Raw genomic sequence first — 24,215 nt, forward strand, 5'->3', positions numbered from 1 at the left:
AGGCTGTGTTTTTTAAGGATTCACGCTTCAAACCTAAAAGAGTGATTAAGTCGAGTGACTAAATTGTCAAGATAAGTCTAGATGCTTGCACATTTTAGAAGCTAAAGATCTCAGGCACTAAAAGCTGCAACTGCGCTAGTGGTGGTCGTAATGATTGCTGTCATTTGCTGAATATTTCAAGCCCAAATCCATGTCACAATGTTCATAAGCTTTATTTTACAATAGAAAGTTTGATGAATTACCAAACTGATAACAGATGCTAAGCTCGTAGCAGCTCTTCACAAAACCAAAGGTTCTTCAGTGCTTGACAAAGAGGTAAGGCTTGCATAGTTATACGATGCACATGCATGATTCTCATCGATCTCTAAGACGCCAATGCATAGAACACCAGGAATGTACTAAAAGACCGTTTACATACACACTCTCAAACCTACAGTATACAAGGGGCCAGCAATGGGGTACAGCAGCTGTCTGTGAGCACCTAGTGTCTGTACATCATTTCAATTTCACATTTTTGTTAGTGATTTGCTAATTATTACAATTTATATAAAAACAACTGGCCTTTGCAATTAATGTTTACAGCACATTCAGGAAGTTAGTCTACAGAGAATAGTTTGTCAAAGGCAAAGATATAAGTCACCAGTCTCCACTACAACAGACGTAGTGGTGTCAGAGCTACAGACATGAAATAATAGACCAGCACATCATGCTCTCCCTTAGCTTGAATAAAATACAGTCTGGACTCTAGTCAAACAAAACGAAACGTGTGTTAGCACTCCCAACAATATATTTCTATTCTACAGTACATTCTAGGTTATATTTATGCAAGTGACCAATGGCCATAATAAATAAGTTTGTGCTTTTTATCTTTGTTTCACAGATCACATTAAGTATTTGACGCTAGTCCTCAGCTTTTCACACAACTGCTTTTAGGGTTTACAACATTAACAGAAACAGTTCGAACAGCCAGTATAAGTGGCTTCTGGCTGTTAGTAGATGTCGGGTAGCTGTGTGTAGTTCCTGTCCCAGTAGCCTTTCAAGTAGAGCCAGTCCTGAGCTTTGTTGTGAGGGTTGGATCCCTGCTGGAACCACCTGCAAAATGTACAAATTATGTTTACACCGTCTCAAAAACCAAAGCAGAAAGAAAAGCCAAACAAACCAAAGGTAAAGTGGTTACTTTTTGAACCATTATTTTAGTGAAATCACACATGTTTTAGCACATTTTAACCAATAGGGGGTAGTGTAGTGCAGCACATCACGTCAAGAGCAAACACAATAGGCTGTAACAAAAATCAAACCTTGGTCCTAGGGCACCGTTCCTTCTCAATGGTAATAAAAATCAGAATGAAGCACATAGGCAACATAACATAAGCAGTTAGTATGCTATTGTACTCGTTCAGGTTACATAATATAGCCACAAACCTGTTCTTCCATTCCTCTGATGACTTTGATCGATTTTTCCGAGCTATTCTCTGCTTTTCTTCAAGTCTCTTCTTCTCCGCACTTGCTTGATCTGGAAAACAAAAGCGGTATTGATGAGATGACAGCAGTGAGAAGAGTGGTAAATTGTTTTTATGAGTCGCACCTATATCTCCGTTCTCCATCGCTCTGATGTCTGGCCTGAGCCGACTGTCAGTGAGGGGGATCACTCCTTCCATGCTTTTCTCCAGCTCATTCAGCTGCATGGCGAATGTGGAGAATGCATAGTACTGCAGACAGAAGCACAGATACAAGCATTTAAAAGCATTAGCCGAAGTACAGAGATCTGTCCTTCAATTGCTTCATCTCACACCTTTGAAGAGTTTTCTGGTCGTGGTGTAATTTTCCAGATGAGTTCACTGCCCGGGATCACCTGCACTGTCTCTGCTTCAGGAGGAGGTAATTCCTCAGGCTCTTCATCCACACTGTTCTGCCCACAGCAATAAGGCACAGTTACTTTACTGCTATGTTAAGATTATTCCTTCTATTCTATAAATAGTTTTGCATATTGTTTTGTCATAATACTTAAACCACAGGTACTTTCTGAAGCAAACAAGTGAGTGGACTTGGGATTTACATTAACAATGCAAACCAGAGTGACCCCTGGTTATGTTATAATAATAATGTTTAATTCACAGTAAATGTGATTTCACTTTAAAGCATTGATATTTTCTGTCCCTAAAATGGATTGTGTAAAATCCAAATCTGGATTGAATTAGAGACATAATGTTACAAAACTTAAAATGTATATTTTAGTGACGGGTAGATGATTTCTCAAATTTCATAATTATATAGGCGCCATCTGGTGCTGAAAAAGCATTACAGCAGTTGTGAACAAAATCACCGTGAATGAGCTGTTTAATAGCTGAGAGTGATAATTTAGAGGAAAACTCTCAGGACAACGACAACAGAAACAAATTAATGAGATGTATCACTGATACATCTCAAAATGAAGTCACTGACCAAGATTTAAAAAAGAACCGTGCTTGTCGTTGTTTACCAGTGGATGTCAAGCCAAACAACTAAACCACTAAAGACCATGACCCGCCTCGAACTCACATCCCCCTGGTTACAAACCGGGTGCTCTCCTCACAGAGCTATGTGAGCACATGACAGTTAATTAATAAGATAGACTATGTTTTTGTGTTGCACTTCACTTGTCTCGTGAAAGAGAATAGAGATGGTGATTTACACGTTATCTATTGAATCATTTTGTAATCAGGGCAAATTCGCCTGGTGCTCAAAGATGTTGGCGGCCCAAGACGGCAGCTCGAGCCCAAGAGCACCCACGGGATTGGTGTTTGGTACATAAATCCCAAATGACAAAATGAGCCAGGTGTTGCTCTCATTCAACTGGCGTGCTGCTCTCTGCTGCATGTTGTATGGACCTTTGTTTAACCAGGATAGTCCCACTGAGATTAAGAATCTCTTTTTCAGGGGAGTCCTGGACCCAGAGGGGAATCTATTGTACATGTTTTTAGTGGTAGGGGAAACCGGAGTACCCGGAGGAAACCTACGCAGACACGGGGAGAACATGCAAACTCCACACAGAAAGGCCCCGTTCAGGAGGGAATCGAACCCAGGACCTTGTAGCTGTGAGGCATGAGCGCTAACCGCTGCGCCACCGTGCCGCCCAATATATAATAATAATATAATATGATACAAAATGACACAGTGAAAGTCACATGACTTTTCTTAAAATGATACTTGTGACACAGCTCGGCCGAGGTGTTGCTTTCATGTACGTGTGTCAATACCTCGGCTCATTTAGCCCAGCACTAGCATATTTCACACTACAAGTGTGATCAATCATCCAGGAGGTTTATTCAACCATAGCAAAATACTAATTATAAGGGGTTTACCTGCTGTTTTCCCTTTTTGTCCTCTGAATTCTTTTTATCACTCTTTTTGTGGGCCTCAAACGCTGCTGAGTCAACTGTGTAGAGACATTCAGTCCATTTGCCATAGATGGCACAGAGCCTCTTCTTGCTGTAAAAACAAACACAGATTGTAAATAACACTGCAAACACTAATGCTATTATTAAGATGAGAGAAATAATACACATTGGTACCTTTTATCTAAGATGTACCCCTCCACTTTATGCAGCTCCTTTCCGAAGAGGCCGCAGGATTTGAACGTCATGCTGCACCTCTCCCCGGTCCTGCCAACAGAGTGACACGCTGTTTACCTATTCTCTTTCACCGCTCATCTCCCGAGCCCGGCCTTTCAAACTATAATTACTCCGCGCACTCTGCTATTCTAATAGAAACCGTCCCAGTTTTGTTCCCCGAGATCAGTCAATACAGTGCATCCTAAAGCAGCTCAAGGCTCCTCTCCAGAGCAAAGAGGGAGACGGAGCGCAGCGCGTGCATTTACAACAAACAGCCACAAGACAATGGAGAGATAAGACAACGGCTGATTACTTGTGATTAATGACTTCCACGCTGCCGTACTGCTCTATCCAAAGCTGCCCCACGATGATGTTATGGACACAGCAGGTGGGGTTTGTCCAGGTGTATGCTTCATTATATCTGTGAAGAGAAAAGGCAAAGTGGTCGAGCAAAAGAGTGCAGGACATACCTTTGATTTAAAACTAGATTTATTTTATAGCAAACAGTGTTTATATAACAGATTACAGTAAAGAATATAGTGATGTGATAGCAGAAGTGCCATTCATTAATTCAGATATTTTTTGTATCTCCTTTGCCTGGGATACTTTGTTCGCACTATATTAAGAAACTACACAAATAAGGTCAATGTGCCAGAGCACCAAAAGCCTGGATGTGCACTCACTTGGGCAGCTCCAGTGTGATGAGTCCCTTTGGCTCTGCCTCTATGCTCTTCCCCCAGAATTTAAGCTTGGGGTAGATGGAACCGTGGAAGACAAAATCCTCCTTCAGGCCCTCGGCGTGAAAGGCACTTACTGGAGGATGATGGCTAACCTGCTCCGACACCCATCGGAAGCCCAGATCGTCCCTGGAAGACAGACAGGCGCGCTGAAATCCCGCGGCGTCAACGAGGCCGATGCGCGACAGTAATGCGCCCTCGGGGGATGGAGAAGATTGGGGCTGTAATCGCAATCAAGGCGGTTTCGTCTCACCTGATCAGCTCGTAGGTTTCTCCGAGCAGCGGGTTGAAAGGCTTCCCGGTCCTCTCCCACTGCGACGCTACAGCTGACACTGCGAACGCCGCCACGCACTGCCCCGGGACCCCAGAGTTAAGTGTTGAACAAGGAACACGAGTGATTCTTACGTTTAATGATTGTGCCGCACGTACAAATGTTCCAAAACAGTGTTGATGTGCTGTGTACCTTCATCCTTTCGATAGAGTCCGTGGTGGCGAGGGCCTGGTGGATGAGGTAGGTGTGCTCCATGTATTCAGTGAGCCGCTGCAGGAAGCTCAGGGGCTCATTAAAAATCACAGGCATGGCAATTTTAGACAACTCCTGAGAAAGAGACAAAAATGCACTGTATTCATGCAACTGTTATGTCAGCTGTGTATTACTACACTGTTAAGCTAAAGATCTTCATTGATAAGCATATTAAGTATACACCTCTTTAGGGCTGCATTTAGGTTAAATTATTTGCACAGCAGAGAACTACAGATGGGGCAAAGGCATAATGAAAAACACGCCTTAAAACTATTCTGACATGAAAAAATGGGTTTAAAGTGACGGTCAGTAAGTTTAAATGTTTTATACACTTAATAGATGCTTATAATTGGCCACGTGGTCTGCAATTTCATGTAATGTAATAATAAGAAGTAATACATTTTTTCTTCCCTTTATGGATCTTAGCAACCATTGAGAATCCCGGTGCCACGACTTTGGCTAATGAGACGAGCTTTCCTGTGAACCAGCCAGTCAGTCAAGTGAACAGGAAAGAGGAGGAGCTTTCAGGTCAGATTTGAAAGTCTTTCTCTCCTCATTTTGCAATCTTACAGGCTCACATGTGAGCAAGGTGTGTTTCAAATGGACGCGGAGCGAGCAACTTCCTATTGCTTATATGCCTTCCTGTTTTAAAATCTTCAAACTGGTGCCCTTCAGATCACTGTAGAAAAAGGTGAGAGAGTCCCTTTATGTTCTCCAAACGGGATTTAGCCGTAGGATCTGGCAACACACAGGGCCTGAAAGCCAAGTACTAAAATGTAAAAATGAGCAACACGAATCTCAACTGCACCAGCTTTTTGCACTACTTTAGGATGTGCCGTCTATTAAATGAATGAGGCCATCAGTGAGTGGCTGATTGGATACAAGGACCAGGGCCAATAAAGGACATGGTCTGCTCTGCCCCAATGGAAAAGTAGTAATTACATTAAACAATTGTAATCGGTAGGAAGTTAGAAACATGACTTGATTTGAACATGTTTCTGAGGACACACGTCAAAGGATTATTTACAAAAAATCTTACATATCCTTCTTTTAACTGACACTATTGTATCCTAACTTAACCTGTGTGCTTACTGAACTGAGGCTGCACTCTTAAGTGTGAGCCTCTTTTAATTAGGATTTGAACATGAATACGCATAATTAATCCAATCAGACGCTGCAGTTAAAGACAATGATCCCGAGGGGCTCCTGGATACTGACATTAGTGAGGCTAATATCTCTCCACAAGGACATGTAGAAAACTGCTTATAATGTTATATATGCTTCTAAAGCACAACGTGTTTTCAGGAAATAGACCCATTGATTCATTCTGCACTTATTATGTTGAAGTCTGACACAATACAAGCTCAAATTACTTTTTTTTAATACGTTCAGGTTTTTGTAGAGGCTGTTCCTTTTGTACCATTGGCAATGAAAGGGATTTTCCACACACTTCAACTTTTTATCCACGTTCACAAACTGCCCAAATGCCTGAGAGCAATGAAATGGTGCAAAGGAAAAGAAAAACCTCACCATGCCAATGCACTTCTTCAAGATACTCCAGATGCTAACGTCATTTCTGGAGAACATCGGAGTCGGTAAACATGTTCTGGAAAAAAACAAACAAATAGGAAGCATTTCAATCTAAAATCTTGCATGTTTGTGAGCACATTTTCCATTGTGGACAATCTGGTCCATGTTTTTGACTCAGCACCATCTTGCAGACGCGCTGACGAGTGTGTGCAATGTTTTACAGTGTGGGGCTCCACAGCAGATGGTGTCCCTCTTCAGCAGAGAGAGTGGTTATTTTAGCAAAACAAACCCAAGCAGTTCGCTCCAGAAAACAGAGGATGTATGAGACCAGGCTTCTGACCTAGTTTGTTCGCTGATAACCTTTACTGGCTAATCAGACTGGAAGCACAAACACAACTGGTGCCATGGGACAGAGTGCGCAATAAGGGAAATGGTGATTTCTGAAAGCTGTGAACACATTTGTTCCCATGCAACTGTACAATGATACGGTTTCCATAATACAGTACATGTCTGAATTCATCTTGAGAAAATTATCTTTTAAGAACACTGTTTGTATACTTTATTGTCTCCATACGGAAATTTGTCCACTGCATTTAACCCATCCTTCGATGCCGCTGGGGCGACCCGTAAGGAGCAGTGGTCGATGGCAGCCCAGGGACCCATCTCCATGATGTAGAGCCAGGCTGATGGTCAGAATCACCTGGCTGGAGGATTCATCTATTGCACATGTCTTTAGTGGTAGGGAAAACCAGAGTACTCGGAGGAAACCTACGTAGACACGGGGAGAACATGCAAACTCCACACAGAAAGGCCCCCGTCCTGGTGGGAATCGAACCCTGGCTGTGAAACGGAGGCACTAACCGCTGCGTTACCGTGCCGCCCTCTGAACAGGCTCAGACATGCTCTAAACTGATGTGTCTCTATTACTATAGTTTTTTTTATAGTGCTCACAATACACAATACAAATATGTGTATTATGAAGAAGTACTTATATAGAAGCACAATATCTTGCAGATTGGATACATGAACAGAGCACTGGTTTTGAAAAGAATATTGTGTCACTGTAAAGTGTTTCACCAATAAGTTCAGCCAAGCTCTAAAATCACAAATCCATATCAATAATAAACAGTTTGAAAATCAGTTATGTTCAGTAATCAGTTCACTGTTTGTATCCTATGAGAAAGTGCTTTTTCCAGAGATTGAAAGTAAAGGTCTGCACAGCAGTGAAAGCTCCTAATTTTTCAATTGTTTCTTACACTATAAAGCATATGTCTGATGAAGGGCATGAGGCCCGAAACGTCACAAATGCTTATGGTGCAAGGAACAATTAAAGAATTGGGAGCCTTCACTGCTGTGTGGACCTTTACTTTCAATCTCTGTAATCTTATTTTGGATCCAGCACGCAGGTTTTACTGCCTTTGGATGTGCCTGCCTATTCCGTTTTAGATAAGATAAGATAAGATAAACCTTTATTAATCTCACAAAGGAGAAATTCACTTGTTACAGTCGGCGTTACTTCACAGTCTTATTGTACAGTCTGACAGCAGTCGGGATGAAGGCTTTGCGGTAGCGCTCCGTCCTGCACTGAGGGTGTCTCAGTCTGCCACTGAGAGAGCTGCACAGCTCTTCTACAGTCCCGTGCAGTGGGTGGGAGGTGTTGTCCATGATGGAGGTGAGCTTGGCTAACACCCTCCTGTCCCTCAACTCCTCCACAGAGTCCAGGGGGCAGCCCAGGACGGAGCTGGCCCTCCTGACCAGCTTGTTCAGTCTGTTCTTGTCCCGCTCTCTGCTGCCCGGGGCCCAGCACACGGCAGCGTAGTGGATAGCAGAGGCCACCACAGAGTCATAAAAAGTCCTGAGCAGAGGCCTGCTCACTCCGAACGACCTCAGTCTCCTCAGAAGGTGAAGGCGACTTTGGCCCTTCTTGTACAGGGCGTTGGTGTTGTGGGACCAGTCCAGTTTATTGTTGAGGTGAACACCCAGGTACTTGAAACTGTCCACTGTCCAAAGTAGTTTTTCCAATCATGCTAATAAAAAAAGAAAAAATCTGCCATTTTTATCCACATAAAAACAATTTTACACCCCCGGTGCTTTAGTGTCTTACTAAAATGATCAAAATAGCTTTTTCTTTGTTATGCTCTTATTTCGACTTCTGAAACAGTGACACTGCGTGTGTCAATATTCACAAAACTTCCTCTCAAGCTTGCTTGAAATGAGCAAATCAGACTGCACTTATTGAGGCAGTAGATTCAAACAGCTTCAGCAAAGACAAAATATCCTGTCTCCTCTGGGTTCTGAAGTGTGTGCATGTGTCTTGCTAGTTTAGCAGTAATATTTGACTGTGCCTTAATACTCCAAGACTCATGTTTAAAACGTCACATGAGCTGAGTTTTGATTTGAACGTGGACATATCATGCATAATTGAGGCTTAAACATTCTTTTGGGCACTTCAGCATTGATATGTTATAATGTAGTAAGTAAAAACTGCCAAGGAGTGAGAGACTGGGCTAGTTAGGATTTCAAATTGTCCTGGAACACCCTCTGCAGGCAGTAGAGGGAATGATACAACCATGCCTAAGATTTCACTTTCCAATAACAGCATGCTAACAGATCAATCATGCTGTGATGAACCCACTGCTAAAAATGGGTGCGAGGACAGATCATGGACATAAACAATGTTTTGTGTTCTATGTATGGTGTTACAGAATTCAGGAAATACAGACTGGAACAGGAGAAGGAACAAAGTTAACAGGATTGCTTATATCTGGGTAAATGAAACTAAACAATTTTATAACATGGCTAAAAGCAAAAAACATCCCCATTCAAACAGAAATGGCCAATCTAAGCTCAATCACTACAACATATTTTTCTAAACTGTGCAGCCCTACCTTTATTACAGCATGGAAACTGGCTTTGTGGCCCAAATAATTCTAATTACTTTAATAGAGAAGATATTGAAATTAAGAGTTAAGAATGTTTTCTCTGAACTCAGTCTAAGCCAATGCCGATCTGGGACTGAGGCACATTACAATGACAGGAGAACGTCCAAATAAACAGACCTCATAAATGTGTAATGGCCTGTGCCCCGTGCTTCTGCACATGTGCAACAGCGCTCGCCTCCTTCACTGAGCCAGCACCCACATACATTATTCATAGCTCACTTGTTGGATTAAGGAAGAACAGCCAAGTCTAAATCAGCATCCCCGCAAATTAAGGAGAATGTTTAATCATCACAAAAAGCACAAGCCATTGCTTTGCAAGTTGAATGTTTAAATAAAATGCACGGGTCTCTGGGGGAGTAGTGGAAACCAAAACAGCAGAATGCAAAAACAAAGCAGAGTGGAAAACAGGTATCTGCTTACAGCAACCAGGCCATTTACAGGCCTATACCCCACAGAGTCAGGCCTGTAGCCTGTCATCAGACACGCACGCCAACATGTCACATGACCAATAAAGTATGCATGTCACTCAGGAAGAGGCGACGGTGAAGCATTATAAACACACACATTTGCGAGACGTAATATTACACATTATGAGACATAACATATACAATTAGGCCATTGCTGTGAAAAAAGTCCAGAAAACCATTGTTTGTTTTTCATATATTTATCATCAGTTGACATATTAATAATCGTCAGGCCTTTTCTCATCGGCATCATTCAGCTGCGTAAACAAGCATGAGATCATAACAGAAGTCGTCCCACCTGTGCTGCTCGACTCCATTGTGTTGGGCTGCTGGGTTGCCATGGTTACCCTCCCCTGACATTCCGGCAGGCCCCGGGAGTGCACTGGGCTGGCGGAGAAGACTGCTGCTGCTGAGAAGGGGTGCGTCTCGCCCCTCGTCCTCTTCAAAGGAGCGGCTGGCTACAGACAGGAAGCCGCTCGCGTTCACCGACAGCTCCGAGTCCGACTCTGTGGGATAATGAAGAGGGAGGGGGGCAGGTGGCAGGTCATGCCCAGAAAAACACACTCAACGCGCAGGTTCGAGTGGCCGCGGAAGAAGGCTTCAGCTCAGTGTCCCGCCGGTACACTGTTCACAAATAAGCACTTGAGCTGGAGATCCTCTCAGAGCCGCCCGCCCCGCTGCCAGCCAACCCCCACCTGAGGATTGTGTTCCAATGAGAGGCCCGCGCACCGGGTTCATTTCCTCCAACATTGTTTGCAGTGCGCCGGCTGCGTGCCACCCCTCCCCGAGCTCGCCCATACACACAGGAGCTAGTACACATGCAATGACAGATGACAATGATGGCTGTGTGTACACTGTGAGATGCAGATGCTCATTGTAATCACCTATGTCAAAATAACTCCAATACAAGTTGCTTTTTTTCTATAACTCAATAATAACACGTAAAAGTCAAGTGCAAAGTTATGGTTATAAGAATATTGTTCTAATTTGGTACCAGGAAGTCTAGTTGTCACTTAAACTTAATGCATTTGTGGAGTTGTTTAAAAGCTCTAAGGGATAGAATTGGCCACTGAACCTTGAACTGACATACAGTATAGTATAATATGCAAGTTTTACATACTTAAAAAACTGGGAACATTTCTATCAATGCAAAAGCACAGTTGTTGTTTCCCTGGAGCATTGTGTTGGGCCCAGAGATAACTTAGGGCTATCTATGAATAATGCAAGTCCTCCTCAGAGACACTGCTCCATAGTGCACAAACATGTTAAAGCTAGTCTCCTGTACATAATCACTGTGGAGTCATGGGATGGGTGTCTGTTAAATAACTAAACCGTTGAAACACCCACTTACTGTACTGTGCCATAAAATCACATTCAGTGCACGGATCACAGAAAAAAAGTCTATTAAACTAATCACATCTCATTAACCTTGAGCAGAGATGAGAAGGACATTGGGAATGTGTCTCAGAGGAGGGGGATACGGCTAATGGGCCTAACCTTAAACGCTTATCACACTATTCGAAGTTTCATTATAGTTGAATGAGCTTGTGTTGCTGAATGTCTCGAAAGATCTGGATGAAGATGGTCTTGGGGCCGTCTGATCTGATTCACCCCATAACTTTGTCCAAATCGATGTTGACATGTTCAGATTGTTTTTCAAGACCTTTCCAAACCTAACATTCCAATATACCTTTCAGTAGCTCATTTGGCCTAGAGTGAAATGATCAGCTGACCTGAGGGAGCATCATAGAAGTCATCCTCTGTGAAGGTGCTGAGGGTTTCACACTTTGCGCTGCTGCCCAGAGTGAGCTTCAGCTTCTCGTTCACACTGACCACAGACTGCAGAGCCTCCGTCAGAGCTTTGTTCTTCTCTACCTCCTGCTCCAACTTCAGGTTCCACTCCTGTGAGAGTACAGAGAATAGAAAACTAAAGCAAGCATGTACATCCTGTTAAGTACAAGAGAGTAAATAAAATAATGTTGATTGACGAGATTGTTGGGTTACATATGATTTGTGCAGGTGGTTCTGACGCAGGTCATTGTTCAGACTGCCCTCACATATCTGGTTTCCTCAGTGGGAATCAAACACCCAGGTCTGGGACCGATCTGAGCAGCACGATTGAGTATCAGTGTGAAGCAACCTGAGCTAAGGACACAGCGGGACAGGCTGGATCATTGTTTCCTATGAGCATTTGTTACCGTCTGACCAGAGCACAGGAAACTGCACTTTAATGTTTCTATGAAAACCATCAAACAGAGACAGGTTTTGCCCCGTTACTGCATCTGATGTATGATACTGAATAGAACTCATTTCTATCCACATCTATTGTATGCTAACCTCTTATTTCCTGAAGTCGTTGCAATTACTTTCCAAAAAGGAGCTGTATTGCCTGGTGTGGTCTGTTTATACTTTTTTCCAATTGAGTGGAAAAAAAGCAAAACTATTTCCTTCTTGGTTATACTGTATAATACAATCTTTGCTGTTATAGCATTATATTGTGCAAATTGTAATATTGGCCCCGTGCCCCACTGCAGCTCAAAGTTAATGTAAACTGCCTGTGTGAGGTAAATGTTTGTATTTTTTTCTCATCAGCATCCTCACTGGCTGCTGATCTTGCTCTTTGTAGTGAATATTGATTAAGTTGATTGGCAGAGCTTCAGTTTGATTTGGTCATTGTGGCCATACCGCCTTTGCTATGCCCGATCCCATGAGATTTCAGAACTAAGAGATCTAAGCAGGGAATGGCCTGGTCGGTACTTGGATGGGAGACCATTTAGGAACACCAGGAAGCCTAGTGAGTGAGTGAGTGGTGGTGGTCGGAGGAGCTGATGGCGCAGACTGGCTGCCTCGCTTCTGTCAGTCTACCCCAGTACAGCTGTGGCTAAAATAGTACCTCACCACCACTAGGTATGACGTGAATGAATAATGCAAAGTAAAGCGTCTTTGAGTGTCCAGAAAAGCGCTATATAAAACCAATGCATTATTATTATTACTATTATTATTATTGAACATTTTCTTGTAATGATAGTTGAAATAATGAAATAAAGTACAACGTGTTTTTTTATTTTAATATGTGTGTGCTTCAGCTATAAATGAATAAAACCAAGGACTTTAAAAAAAGAGAAAGAATTTTAAATGAGCACTGCACACAGCCAGCGTTTCTGACACTGTAAATGTGTCTGAAGGAGCTTGTGCTACACTCCACGACGTCCCAGTCATTTGGCTGTGGAGCCCGTGCTGAAACAGAACACTTTGTTGTGTAACTCTTGTGTTGTGTAGCCAGCTCCACTGCTCTGGCTGCATCCTCTCGCCTGGACACAAACAGCTCTATTTTAGGACGAGGCATGCTGCTCTGGAGCTGGGGGCTGCTGAAGCCTGGGAGGAACTATTCTCCTTGGTCAACGCCCTGAACAGCAGAGCACTTGCTTCCTTTCACTTAATTGCCTACCATTTTTTGATTCTAACGACACCAAGTTGCTTCAAAAAACTGCGATGTTCTCACCCACAAACGTGCCATGGTCAGAATGTTTTGCTTGATACACCTCCCTTTAAAAGGAAACTGTTGGCTGAAGTCTGCTGGTCAGATAATTACCCTGACTAGCCTTTGATAGCGTCCACAGCTCACAAACGCAGGACACTATCATTCCCAGTTGTCAGCGATACAACGTGACAGATCTGCTTATCTGGGTGTCACTGCTAAGTGGCTGAGTTGTAAGCTTCTATTTGTTTTCCCGACAGGTGTTCGATATGCTGCCCAAAAACACTGTGAAAGCCTGAGCAGATGGATCAATGGACAACAGCCATCAACGCTTCACAGCACATGTTAAAAATGTCTACACGGAGAGCACTCACTATATGCAATTAATGCTGTATATTTTCTGTGTGAATGCAAGCATGTTGTTGTTAGCAGCTGTGCAAGTGGGTCACCACAACTGTTCTGCTCACAGGCAGTATGGTAATTGCTGGGAAAAGCCTTTGAGCTTTGAATCCTGCTTTTCTGAAACACATCTGCCTGGACATCAAAGGATAATAGCAGTGGTGTATGACTACATTATGGTCCAAACAGAAAAACTAATAACAAAACCATGTACAGGACAGACAACGCCACAGTAGGATTATATTAATAATGCCTATTAGAGTCAATCTCAGCCTTGTAGAAAATATAATCCCGTTAGTGCATGTCGAAGCAGCAGCTTAAGATTGAACCAGTGCATGTGGTGGCAGCTTGTTAAGACATTTCTCTTTCCCTTCTGTCAGTCAGGAGGAAATGTTTTCACATTTTTCAATGGGAGTTGTCACCCTAACAACGCTGAATCAGAAACCATAACATCCTGTCTCAGCGTATTCTCCTTTTCTGCTGTATTAGTATGTAAACATTGTTCTATTTCCTTTATATATTCAAGCATAATGCATGCATGTGAATGAGTTTACATAATTCATTAAACAAATCCATTACGACCATAGTAGCTCATGACCCGCCTGAGAACTAAGGACACTAGACACTAATATGAACATCAATAATGAGCAGCTCAGTGTTTGAAACCAAACATTACCACTGAACTTCACACTCGACTGCCTGTGCAGCTAACTGTCAACACAAACACTACAATAAGCAGAAGATTGTGGAAGAGGATAGAGTGGTACCTGCTGGAGCAGATTATAGTGGCGTCACGGTCCTCTGTCTTGCCTGGTGCTGTGGACGTGTGCCTGCGAGCATGTGCTTTCACACTGAGCCCGTCCTGAGCAGCGCCTGTGAATATGCGTGCGCTTGAGTTCTCTCGCTCAATGCACAGCCTTTCCCTAAGACGGAGGGGTTTCTGTGTGTGTGTGTGTGTGTGTGCCTCCACTGATCTGCCGGCTGAATGCAGAGCTAAGCATAAAAACGGATCGTGCTTGTGTCCTTGCTGTAGACTTCCCAGTGATTACTATACCGTCCCACTGGTTTTCCCAAAGGCACAGGCAATGCCTGGGGCAGCTGAAAAGAAATACCCACTTAACTTTTTTCATTTCAAATAACAGGAGAAGGAGTCAGTAGCTAGTCAGCTATTCAGGAAAGAAAAAATGAAGCAAATCCCAGTGATGTGCATTATTGGTTAAATGATTTCAGCATTGCTCTAGTCTAAAGGAAAATGCAGCTGTTAGCGCTTGAATTTCAAAGAAGCATGTCCCACCTCCTCTTGTTTAGACATCAGTTCCAGACACAGGTGAAGAGCAGCAGAAGTTTCTGCCGAAAGCTCACTTGTCTCCTTTGCTTTTAGTAAAATAGATGCATCAGTGGCTGCCAAAAATGAATAAACAAAGAAAATAGTCTAAATAAATACAGATAACAAAATCAATAACTGCTTGTTGCGTGATCTTGAGTACTGTTTGAGTGTCGACTCCCAAATCCTAATTCCATTACAAACAGTGTGATAAGCCACTTAACATGTGAAGAAAAGCTTGTTCACGTACCACCATCTTGTGTGTTTTTCACCAAAGACAAAAATATTGACACCTCATTCTCCAATTTCTGTTGGTAAACACTGGCAGACTAAAAAGGCACAGAGCACAAATAAAACAAACAGTGTTATAATAATATTCCAAAAAGGTCAGAAATGTTCAAATGTACAGGACTAAACCTGAAGAGCTTGGGTGAAGTTCGCTGATGTGCGTTCCTCTTCAACTTTTATATGATCTTGAATGTTATGGCGATGGCAGTAGGATGCATGTGCATCAATGGCCTCTAACCATCTCTAAACAGACCACACACTCGTCATTACATATTTAACATTGTGAATGCACTATACAAGTCACCTCACTTTTCTTTTTGCGATTGAATGTATTGTTGAGGGGACCTTTAAATTTAGAATAGTGCCATCGAAACACCTGAGCATGAAGAAGCAATGATCCCACGGCTTCACCTGCAGAGAAATGAAAAGTGCAATGCATTTAAAGTTTTTTCCAATTGATTTAGTCAATACAAAATGCCTAATTTAGCAGTTTGACTTACCATACAATAGGCTTGTGAAAGAGACTGACAGCCCTGTTTCCTAACACCTGCTGTGGCATCGGCCCTGGACAAAAACAAATGAAGAACAGAAATAATGCCACAGCACAGGCCAACAGTACAGAAAAAGCTATGGCATAGCTTTATTGCACACCTCCGCTCTTTCAGTTTAGTACTGTGTAAATAACCAATATTAAGTGATAATGAAGTTAACTTACTGTGTATGGTACCAGAATAAAGTGCCCTCCTCAATCACCACCCAATGTGAGCGCCATCCCAGTAATCTGGAACTCTGACAACACAGTGAAGACACACATTTGAGCCACATGTACTGTATATTATTGGCACAAAGACATCAATAAAACATCTGAGTGTTTTCCACAGATCTGAACAAACTCCATCGCCAAGCTTGTTTACAATGTGAGAGAACACACTCCAACATCTGGGTACCTTCCAAAGTGGGCCTTCAATCTTCGACACACCATTGTTCACTTCCTGGACAACAAAGCCATAACTTACATCTTTGTGTTCAGTTTCCAACAGTAAACACTCATTTTAAGGCACAAGAAAAGCGTTGGAAAGAAAAGGTATGAAAACTTCAAACAAAAAAAGAATGCGACTAAATAACATCAACTGAAGAATTCTAAGATGCCAAAAATAGACACAACACATGGTGGCACTCTCAGTAAAACAATCCATTAAAAATATTGCCAGGAGAACAAAAAGTCAAGCGGTTAAATATTCAGGGAAAGGGGACAAAGCTAATTATATTTTGCCCCAAAAAAATTCTCATTTGAGTTGAGTTTCAGTGGTGCAAGAACAGAGGCCAACGGATCGCCAAAATAATGAGGACGGTTCCCGAGAGTCCTACAGCTAAAGAGCAAATTTAATAGCGGTCTTGAAGCTCTGTTGAGACTTGTTTACACAAAAAAGAAGTGGGACCTCTGTTACCTTCTGCTGATAGGCTGATAAAATCTGCCTTATTTCATCAGTGCGAGCCACTTCCAACGCTGTCTGCTCTGTAGAAATCAAAAACACAAAAGCGCGTGTTCGCAAGCATTAATGCAACAAACCGAGTATGACTAATATGAAGTAAAAGCTACATTCATACCCTTGCTGTTTTTGACAGATGGGTTGGCTCCAGACTTAAGCAGTTTTATTATGCACTGCTTCTGCCCTCTATAGGCTGCACAGTGTAAAGGCGTGTTCCCCACAGAGTCTTTGCACTCAATATGTGGAGGGCTCTCTCTCATGAGCTAAACAAATGTGGGTTTCTTATTCATAGAGAACAATGAGAAGGATAAAAACACATTTTGCACCATTTTATACAGTGAATATTTATGAAGCCAGTAATAAATATGTTTATTCATGAATAAAAACTGCATAGAACTTTTCCAAAGAATCTTAAAGAGTACTGAATAGCCTTCACAAACCAGTTTGGATAAAGTGGCTATGTCCCCTTCTCTAGCTGCTTCCAGAAGCTTCTTCTCCTGTCGCCTCGCCTCCCGTCTCTCAGCAGCTGCAAAAGTCAGAAACATTCATTTCAAAATGTGCTGATCCACAATAACGAGACGTCATTGGACACTTAAAAAATCTATATATCATACCCTCCAGCATTGTTACAATTTCATCATCCTCCGTGACATCTTTGGGGACTTGGGCCGTTCCATTGATGATGTCGACAACGGCGTCATAACGAAGCAATAGCAAAACAATCTCCTTTAGGAGGAGAAAGTAAACAGGGAAAGTGCACCGAGAAGACTTAAGAGTAAGGTGACATTTGTGTGACAGCAATTTCTACAGACATTAGTTTCAAAGCTGGCAGCACTGTTACATCAGCAGGCTGGCACTTACACTTTATTTTTCTTACCTTTCTACCAGTGGAGGCTGCTTTGTGTAGAGCTGTGTCCCCAGCATCATCTTGTAAATTAATATCGGCCCCTGCCTGCAAATGCCCCATGGATTAATTATATTAGTATTATCATTCATTATCATTAACAAAGTCGAATCAAAGCATTGCTCGTTTTAAATAAAGTTAACTTCACACTACTTTCTAACAAATAGTCAGCTATTTAAAAAGGTAGGGTATGTACATGTTTGCTTTCTTATTACACAATCATCACTCATCTATGTAGCCATATATATATATATATATATATATATATATATATATATATATACACACTGCTCACAAAAACTTAGGGCTCACTCAAAAAACACAATGTAACTCCGAGTCAGTCAAATTTCTGGGATATCAGACTGTCCAGTTAGGAAGCCACGCTTATTGTGAATCAATTTCACTTGGTGTTGTGGAAATTAAACAGACAACAGGTGGAAATGAGAGGCAACTTGCAAGATCACTCTAAAAGAGGAATGGTTTTGCAGGTGGTGACCACAGACCATTTCCCTGTCTTCATCCTTTGTACCGTATTTTTGGAACACTTTTGCATTTGTCCAGTGTTCTCACCACTAGAGGTATCATGAGGAGCATCTACAACCCACAAAAGTTGCTCAGGGAGTGATGCTCATCCAAAATGGCACGTCCATTCGTGTTGTGGCAAGAAGGTTTGCTGTGTCTCCCAGCGCAGTGTCCAGAGCCTGGAGGAGATACCAGGAGACAGGCCAGTACACCAGGAGACCTGGCACTGGCCGAGCCCTACAAAATGACCTCCAGAGGGCCACAAATGTGCATGTTGGTCCTCAAACGGTCAGAAACCGACTCCATGAGGGTGGTGTGAGGGCCCAACGTCCACAAGTTGGGCCGGTGCTTACTGCCCAACACCGTGCAGCCCGATTGGCATTTGCCCGAGAACACAGCGATTGGCAGATTGGCCAATGGTGCCCTGTGCTCTTCACGGATGAGAGCAGGTTCACCCTGAGCACATGTGACAGACGTGACAGAGTCTGGAGACGCCCTGGAGAACGTTCTGCTGCTGCAACATCATCCAGCATGACCGGTTTGGTGGTGGGTCAGTGATGGTCTGGGGAGGCATTTCATTGGAGGGCCGCACAGCCCTCCATGTGCGAGCCAGAGGTTCCCTGACTGGCATTGGGGACCGGGATGAGATCCTCAGACCTATTGTAAGACCATATGCTGGTGCTGTGGGCCCTGGGTTCCTTCTGATGCCTGATAATGCCAGGCCACATGTGGCAAGAGTGTGTCAGCAGGTCCTGCATGATGAAGGTAGTGATGTTATGGACTGGCCTGCCCGTTCCCCAGACTGAAATCCAATAGAGCACATCTGGGACATCATGTCTCGGTACATCCATCAACGCCACGTCGCACCACAGACTGTCCAGGAGCTGACTGATGCTCTAATCCAGGTCTGGGAGGAGATCCCTCAGGAGGACATCCGTGGTCTCATCAGGAACATGCCCAGGCGTTGTAGGGAGTGCATTCAGGCACGTGGAGGCCACACACACGACTGAGGATGATACAGACTCGTTTGGAGGAATTTCTACAGAATTTGGATCAACCAGTGACCTGATTTGTCACTTTGATTTTGACTATAATTTTGGATCCAGACCTCCAGGGGCTGAGAATTTGATTTACATTTATCATTCTTATGTTATTTTGTTCTCAACACATTGCCCTACACTATGAATAAAGATTTTCATCCGAAAAATCGAATTGATTGACATCTAGGATGTGTTTTTTGAGTGTGCCCTAAGTTTTTGTGAGCAGTTTATATATATATATATATATATATATATATATATATATATATAAAATATGAAAATATGTTGATTACATTGTATTTAATTGAATCGGAATAAATCCCACATTTTGGGGTTGCTAAATCACATGGTTAACCCCAGTAGGTCTATACAATAAACATGAAAGGGGTCTCAATATGAGAAAACATTGTACTATTCAGTATCTGCCTTGAATACTGCAGTGGCATTGTGATATTCCACTCATCATTACTAACTTCCATTTCAGCACAGTACACAACTTTAAAATAGTCACAAGCCTTTTTCTTGTTCATCACATTGTGTGAAAATGAGACATAAAAAGCTTCCAGCTTGTGAGTTGCTCAGTCTAATCATGACTCATGAATGAGAGAATGAAATGTCCTCGTCTCAAACACCCCAGTCCAATCAACGACATTTGGGGAGAGGAAAAACTGTACTGCAGTGGAATTTCCTGAACGTCTCTTAACCAAGTGCATTTTCTCCAGTTTGGCTTTACCCAAATCTAGAAGCTTCTCGACTGGAAACAACAGTGTAAGGCCTCATTTGAAAGCTAAGACCTACAAACCTGACTCTAACTTTTTTGTTGTGTTTGAAGCATTTCTGGCGTGTTTTCGTAGTTCATTTGTTGTGTTTTGGTTACTTTTTCCATCTGTTTTAGTCATTGTTGCTTATCTTGCACATTGTGTTGCTCTTATTTTGCTTCTTCTTTATTCATATATATATATATATATATATATATATATATATATATATATATATATATATATATATATATATATATATATATATATATATATATATATGTTTGTTGGGTTTTCGTCACCTGTTTGACGCTTTTTTCAAGAAGCTTTATGATTTGGGTAATGTCAAACTGTAGAAAATGTTCTCGGTTCAGGTGGGGGTCAAGAGGTTTAAGTTGTGGTGGTCGTGTGTAAATCTCAGTCAGAAGGACAACCTGCAGTGATTTTACGGTATATTGAGGCTTTTGGGCGATATATAGCATTAGCACAGATTACGATAACAATTATGTTGCGATACATCGTGCAGCCCTGACTCGCAATAATCTAAACCGCACCTGCTCCAAATCAAGCCCTAATTAGTGTTAGTGGCGTAGCTCTCGTGCGGCACCTTGAGTAACTCCCCCACAGCGTCACCAAATCCATAGAAGCAGGTCAAGTGCAGTGAAGTCCAGCCAGAGTACGGTTTCCACTGAACTACAACAAAAACAACAAGCGACAGATTCACATTTAGGATTAATATAAACGTTTGCTATTGAAGATTAATCCACTAACATCGGCAGTTGATGTTGAGAGAAAGGTTTTGGCTAATTCTCGACTGAAGGAGGCTCTGGATCTGAGTCAAATTGCCCTCTTTCGCAAACAGAAGAAGCTTGTCTTCGAGTGTGGCTCCCTCCATTAATGCGCTCCACTTCACGATGAAATTGTCTTTAATGGGAAAAGAGGCGCCTCTACGCATTTACTCGCTTTGTAATTATGAAACACATCAAATACATAGTTTAAAGCTGTTCAGACTTACGTTTCACCTTTAAAGTGAGTGCTGCATTATGAGTTCGTTTACTTTTGGAGAGAGAGAGAGATCGTAACATGCGAAACTTGAGCACTCAAATCATCTGACAGGCGCTGCGTCACGTGACCGAGCAGCTGTTACACCGGTGAGACGAGCTCTGCTGTTTTAGAAAAAAAATAAAAATAAAATTAAAATAAATAACGAAACAAACGAACAATTAAAGACCTTGAACACTACTTTCTACATCTATTTGTTGTTAAAAAAAAAAAAAAAAAGTACAAATAAATTGGTTTCATTGAGGAGCCAGGAAGATTTTGTACGGGTTGCCAGACGGGTTGGAGCACACGCCTACAATGCTGGTAGCTTAGTCTATTTTCACTATTGACTTACAAACAAATCCCACTGGCCATCTCTTGCATCGGATCAGACATTATCCACTCACATAGGTATATATTTAAAAAATAGGTATTTTCTGTTTTGATCTGGTGTTGCCACAGTTGGTCTGGTCTAGGTTCAGCCACACCACTGCATGTAGCTACTGTATCAGAGCTCTACATCTGTAAGTAAGAGACAAAAAAATGCATTACTTTGTTAATTATCCACTTTTGCACTTCTGAACGTCCTGAATGACCAGGTTGTTCCATCAGTGGAGTTCTTCTTCCCTGATGACTCGGGCCTATGACCGCATGGCTTAATTGGAGTCTAACTTGTTGATAGTTTGAAAAGTTGCGGGTTTGATTCCCAGCTCCCGAAGGTGCCCACTGTCGTTGTGTCCTTGGGCAAGACACTTCACCCTCCAGTATCTGCGTACACTGGTTTGTGAATGAGAGAGTGAATGGGTGACTGGTTCCTTATTGTACAGCGCTTTTCCACTGAACTACAACAAAAAAGGCCTAATGAATAAAGCGCTTTATAAGTTGAGTCCATTTACCGTTACCATTTAGTTTGTGCAGATTTGTCCTGAAAAATATTAAGTTGTGTTCCTTTAATAATGAGTTTAAGTTTTCGGTTCAAAGTTCTTATACATTTTCTGTCTAAGAGTGGAAAGATGCGGTCAGGGCGTATTTTCTGAAGATAAAGGTCACCTCTCTCCAGGATGTGCCGTGCGCAGGTGAGGCGGAAAATGGAGGAACCCGTCAAAACAGAGATACTGCGGGAGTTATCCCTTAGTCCACAGTGAGTTCTTCTCTTCTTCTTTTTTCCTACTTTTTTGGGGGGGAGAGTGGCAGAAAATCAATGATTGGAGTGGGAACGTGCAGTGCTATAACCAAAAATGAAGTGCCACGCAGATGAGTCACCAAGGCTTGAAAGGGCAAAGTGGCTTTTGTTACCCAAAGAGAGTACAGTTTGGTGCTCATGCATGTACCCCTGCATGTACATGGAAAACAATGAACATAAAAAACCTTTTTAATTATAATTATTTATTATCTGAAGCAATGCTTTCCCCACTTTGGATTCTAACGATGCTTCAAGTTGCAGATGCATGCTCTCTGTCTGCTGTTAAAGATGTAGTTTATCACAAAAAGGTCTTTCTTCAGCAGGATGAAGTGTTCGTTTCGGTAAGTGTGACGGAGCTAAAGTATCTCAGTGTACAGGAAGGACACACGCACGAGTTTCACAATTTGAATGATCCATTCCACTTTTGACACAGAAGCTCCGTCACTGAGCTCTATCTATTTAATGTTGAACCACAAGGACTAGAAGTTGTCATGTGCCCACCTGCACCGCGGCAACAACCGACTGATCCATTTTAGTTCACGGGAGGGCGCGCGGACTAAACTGTACCAGATCTATCGCGACATTGATCAAACCACGTTGGGACACATCAGGACTGGTGAAGGCATGAGGCACACTGGGCCAGCTCCAATTAGCGCACGGCAATTACTGTAAGCTGTCACAGTGCTTAAGCAACAGGGTGGACTGTGCGAGCTCCAGCGCAAATCCCTCGCAAATGACAAGATAATGGAAGAAATGAGAGGCCAGAGCTTCAAAAGGAGCCAGCAGATACAATCCCCAGCAGGGATACATTGGGGACGCCCAGCTATAGTTGGAAGGAGATAAATGAAGAATGGATTTTGTTCTTTTATGCCGGATAGAAAAGCGCCTCTTTGACAGGAAGGATTAGAAACTACACTGAGCTATGCATATGGTTCTGCTCAGGAAACTCTACCTCAGAGTTAGCGTCTGGATTACAGCAAACGGATGAATACCCATTACCGCTGTAAGATCCTTGTTAGTTTTGTTTGTGTTTAGTGTCATTTATCTGAACAAAATAAACATACATGCAGCTTGTCTTTTAGCAATTAAAATCCATCTTCATTCAAATGTTATTTCCAGGTTGAATAATATTGAGTTGCACAAACGTTGATTATTGTCTTTTGAACTTCCAGTAGCCTCATCTGGAGGTTTGGAGAGGTGCACTGAATGGCACACTGGTCAATCCCAGATGTGTATTTCGGAGCCAACTGAGCGGCTTCATGCATAATAAACTAGGGTTAATTTTGATACAAGATAAAGTGTGGCATCATGAATACAAATATAGCAATTTCATCATCTGATCCACACTTTCAATCTGCCGAGGACATCTAGATTTTAAATAGTTTCAAATCATTTTGATAGATTTTCTGTCAAGGTGGTGTGACAGTATTTGATCGGTATGTTTATTGGCCTAGAGGTTGTTACACCAATGACATTTTACCAAAGGGATGTGGTACAATGACACAGCTTATCCAGCTTGCAGCTATTGAAAAATGCAACAAGTCAAAATAGTGTCAGCCCGCGGCACAACCGCAGCATTTCAATGAGATGGAGCATCAGGTAAATGCCAGCATGCCTTCTTCTCATAAAGGGCTGTGCCAATTGACTTGGGGCAACAGCCAAATCTAGGTCTCAGAAGTAAAATGGCAACAAAATGTCAGAGGTGGGTAGAGTGGCCAAAAATATTTACTCACGAAGAGTAACATTACTTTAAAAAAGACGTAAAAAGTAGTGACCCAAATAATTACTCAAGTAAGAGAAAATGTCTATTTGGCTTGAGTACTTTGAATACTGAGTAACTGAGCGTAAAAGATATATGTTTCAGTAGTGACATAAAGTATGACAAACAAAATAGGATACAATGCCCTGAAAATAGAAACGATAAATGAAGAAATAACAAAATACATGTGAATAATGCCCCCTCCTCTACTCATCCTCCTTTGACTCCTCCCTTTTCCCCATT

The 24,215-nt window shown here is 42.3% G+C and overlaps 1 protein-coding gene across 1 annotated transcript; it reads right to left on the reverse strand.

Annotated features, from left to right (window-relative positions):
• Positions 1–231: 231 nt before the first annotated feature.
• On the reverse strand, positions 232–20,899 carry LOC306972553 (oxysterol-binding protein-related protein 1-like). The gene is made up of 28 exons (XM_079569224.1): positions 20,761–20,899; positions 20,597–20,682; positions 17,643–17,717; positions 17,380–17,491; positions 17,206–17,291; positions 16,884–17,028; positions 16,724–16,791; positions 16,223–16,267; positions 15,991–16,064; positions 15,776–15,839; positions 15,585–15,686; positions 15,405–15,518; positions 15,238–15,316; positions 14,958–15,064; positions 11,520–11,688; positions 10,085–10,292; positions 6,381–6,456; positions 4,791–4,925; positions 4,581–4,678; positions 4,274–4,456; positions 3,904–4,011; positions 3,552–3,641; positions 3,342–3,468; positions 1,793–1,909; positions 1,586–1,709; positions 1,423–1,513; positions 605–1,092; positions 232–561 (listed from the first exon to the last, which is right to left on the reverse strand). Exons 1-27 carry the CDS (start codon positions 20,882–20,884, stop codon positions 990–992), a joined length of 2,910 nt encoding a protein of 969 aa, XP_079425350.1. The 5' UTR covers positions 20,885–20,899; the 3' UTR covers positions 232–561; positions 605–989.
• Between the last annotated feature and the right edge of the window lie 3,316 nt (positions 20,900–24,215).

The sequence above is a fragment of the Gobius niger genome (assembly GCF_951799975.1).
Source record: "Gobius niger genome assembly, chromosome: 13".
Lineage (NCBI taxonomy): Eukaryota > Metazoa > Chordata > Actinopteri > Gobiiformes > Gobiidae > Gobius > Gobius niger.

Bases quoted from the DNA above. Each gene is read 5' to 3' on its own strand.
- LOC306972553 (XM_079569224.1), bottom strand. From the start codon at position 20,884: ATGGAGGGAGCCACACTCGAAGACAAGCTTCTTCTGTTTGCGAAAGAG. The intron at 17,718-20,596 runs GTGCCGCACGAG...GGGCATTTGCAG, and splicing joins CTGTGGGGGAGTTACTCAAG to GCAGGGGCCGATATTAATTT. The intron at 16,065-16,222 runs GTACCCAGATGT...CTGTGTTGTCAG, and splicing joins TTGAAGGCCCACTTTGGAAG to AGTTCCAGATTACTGGGATG.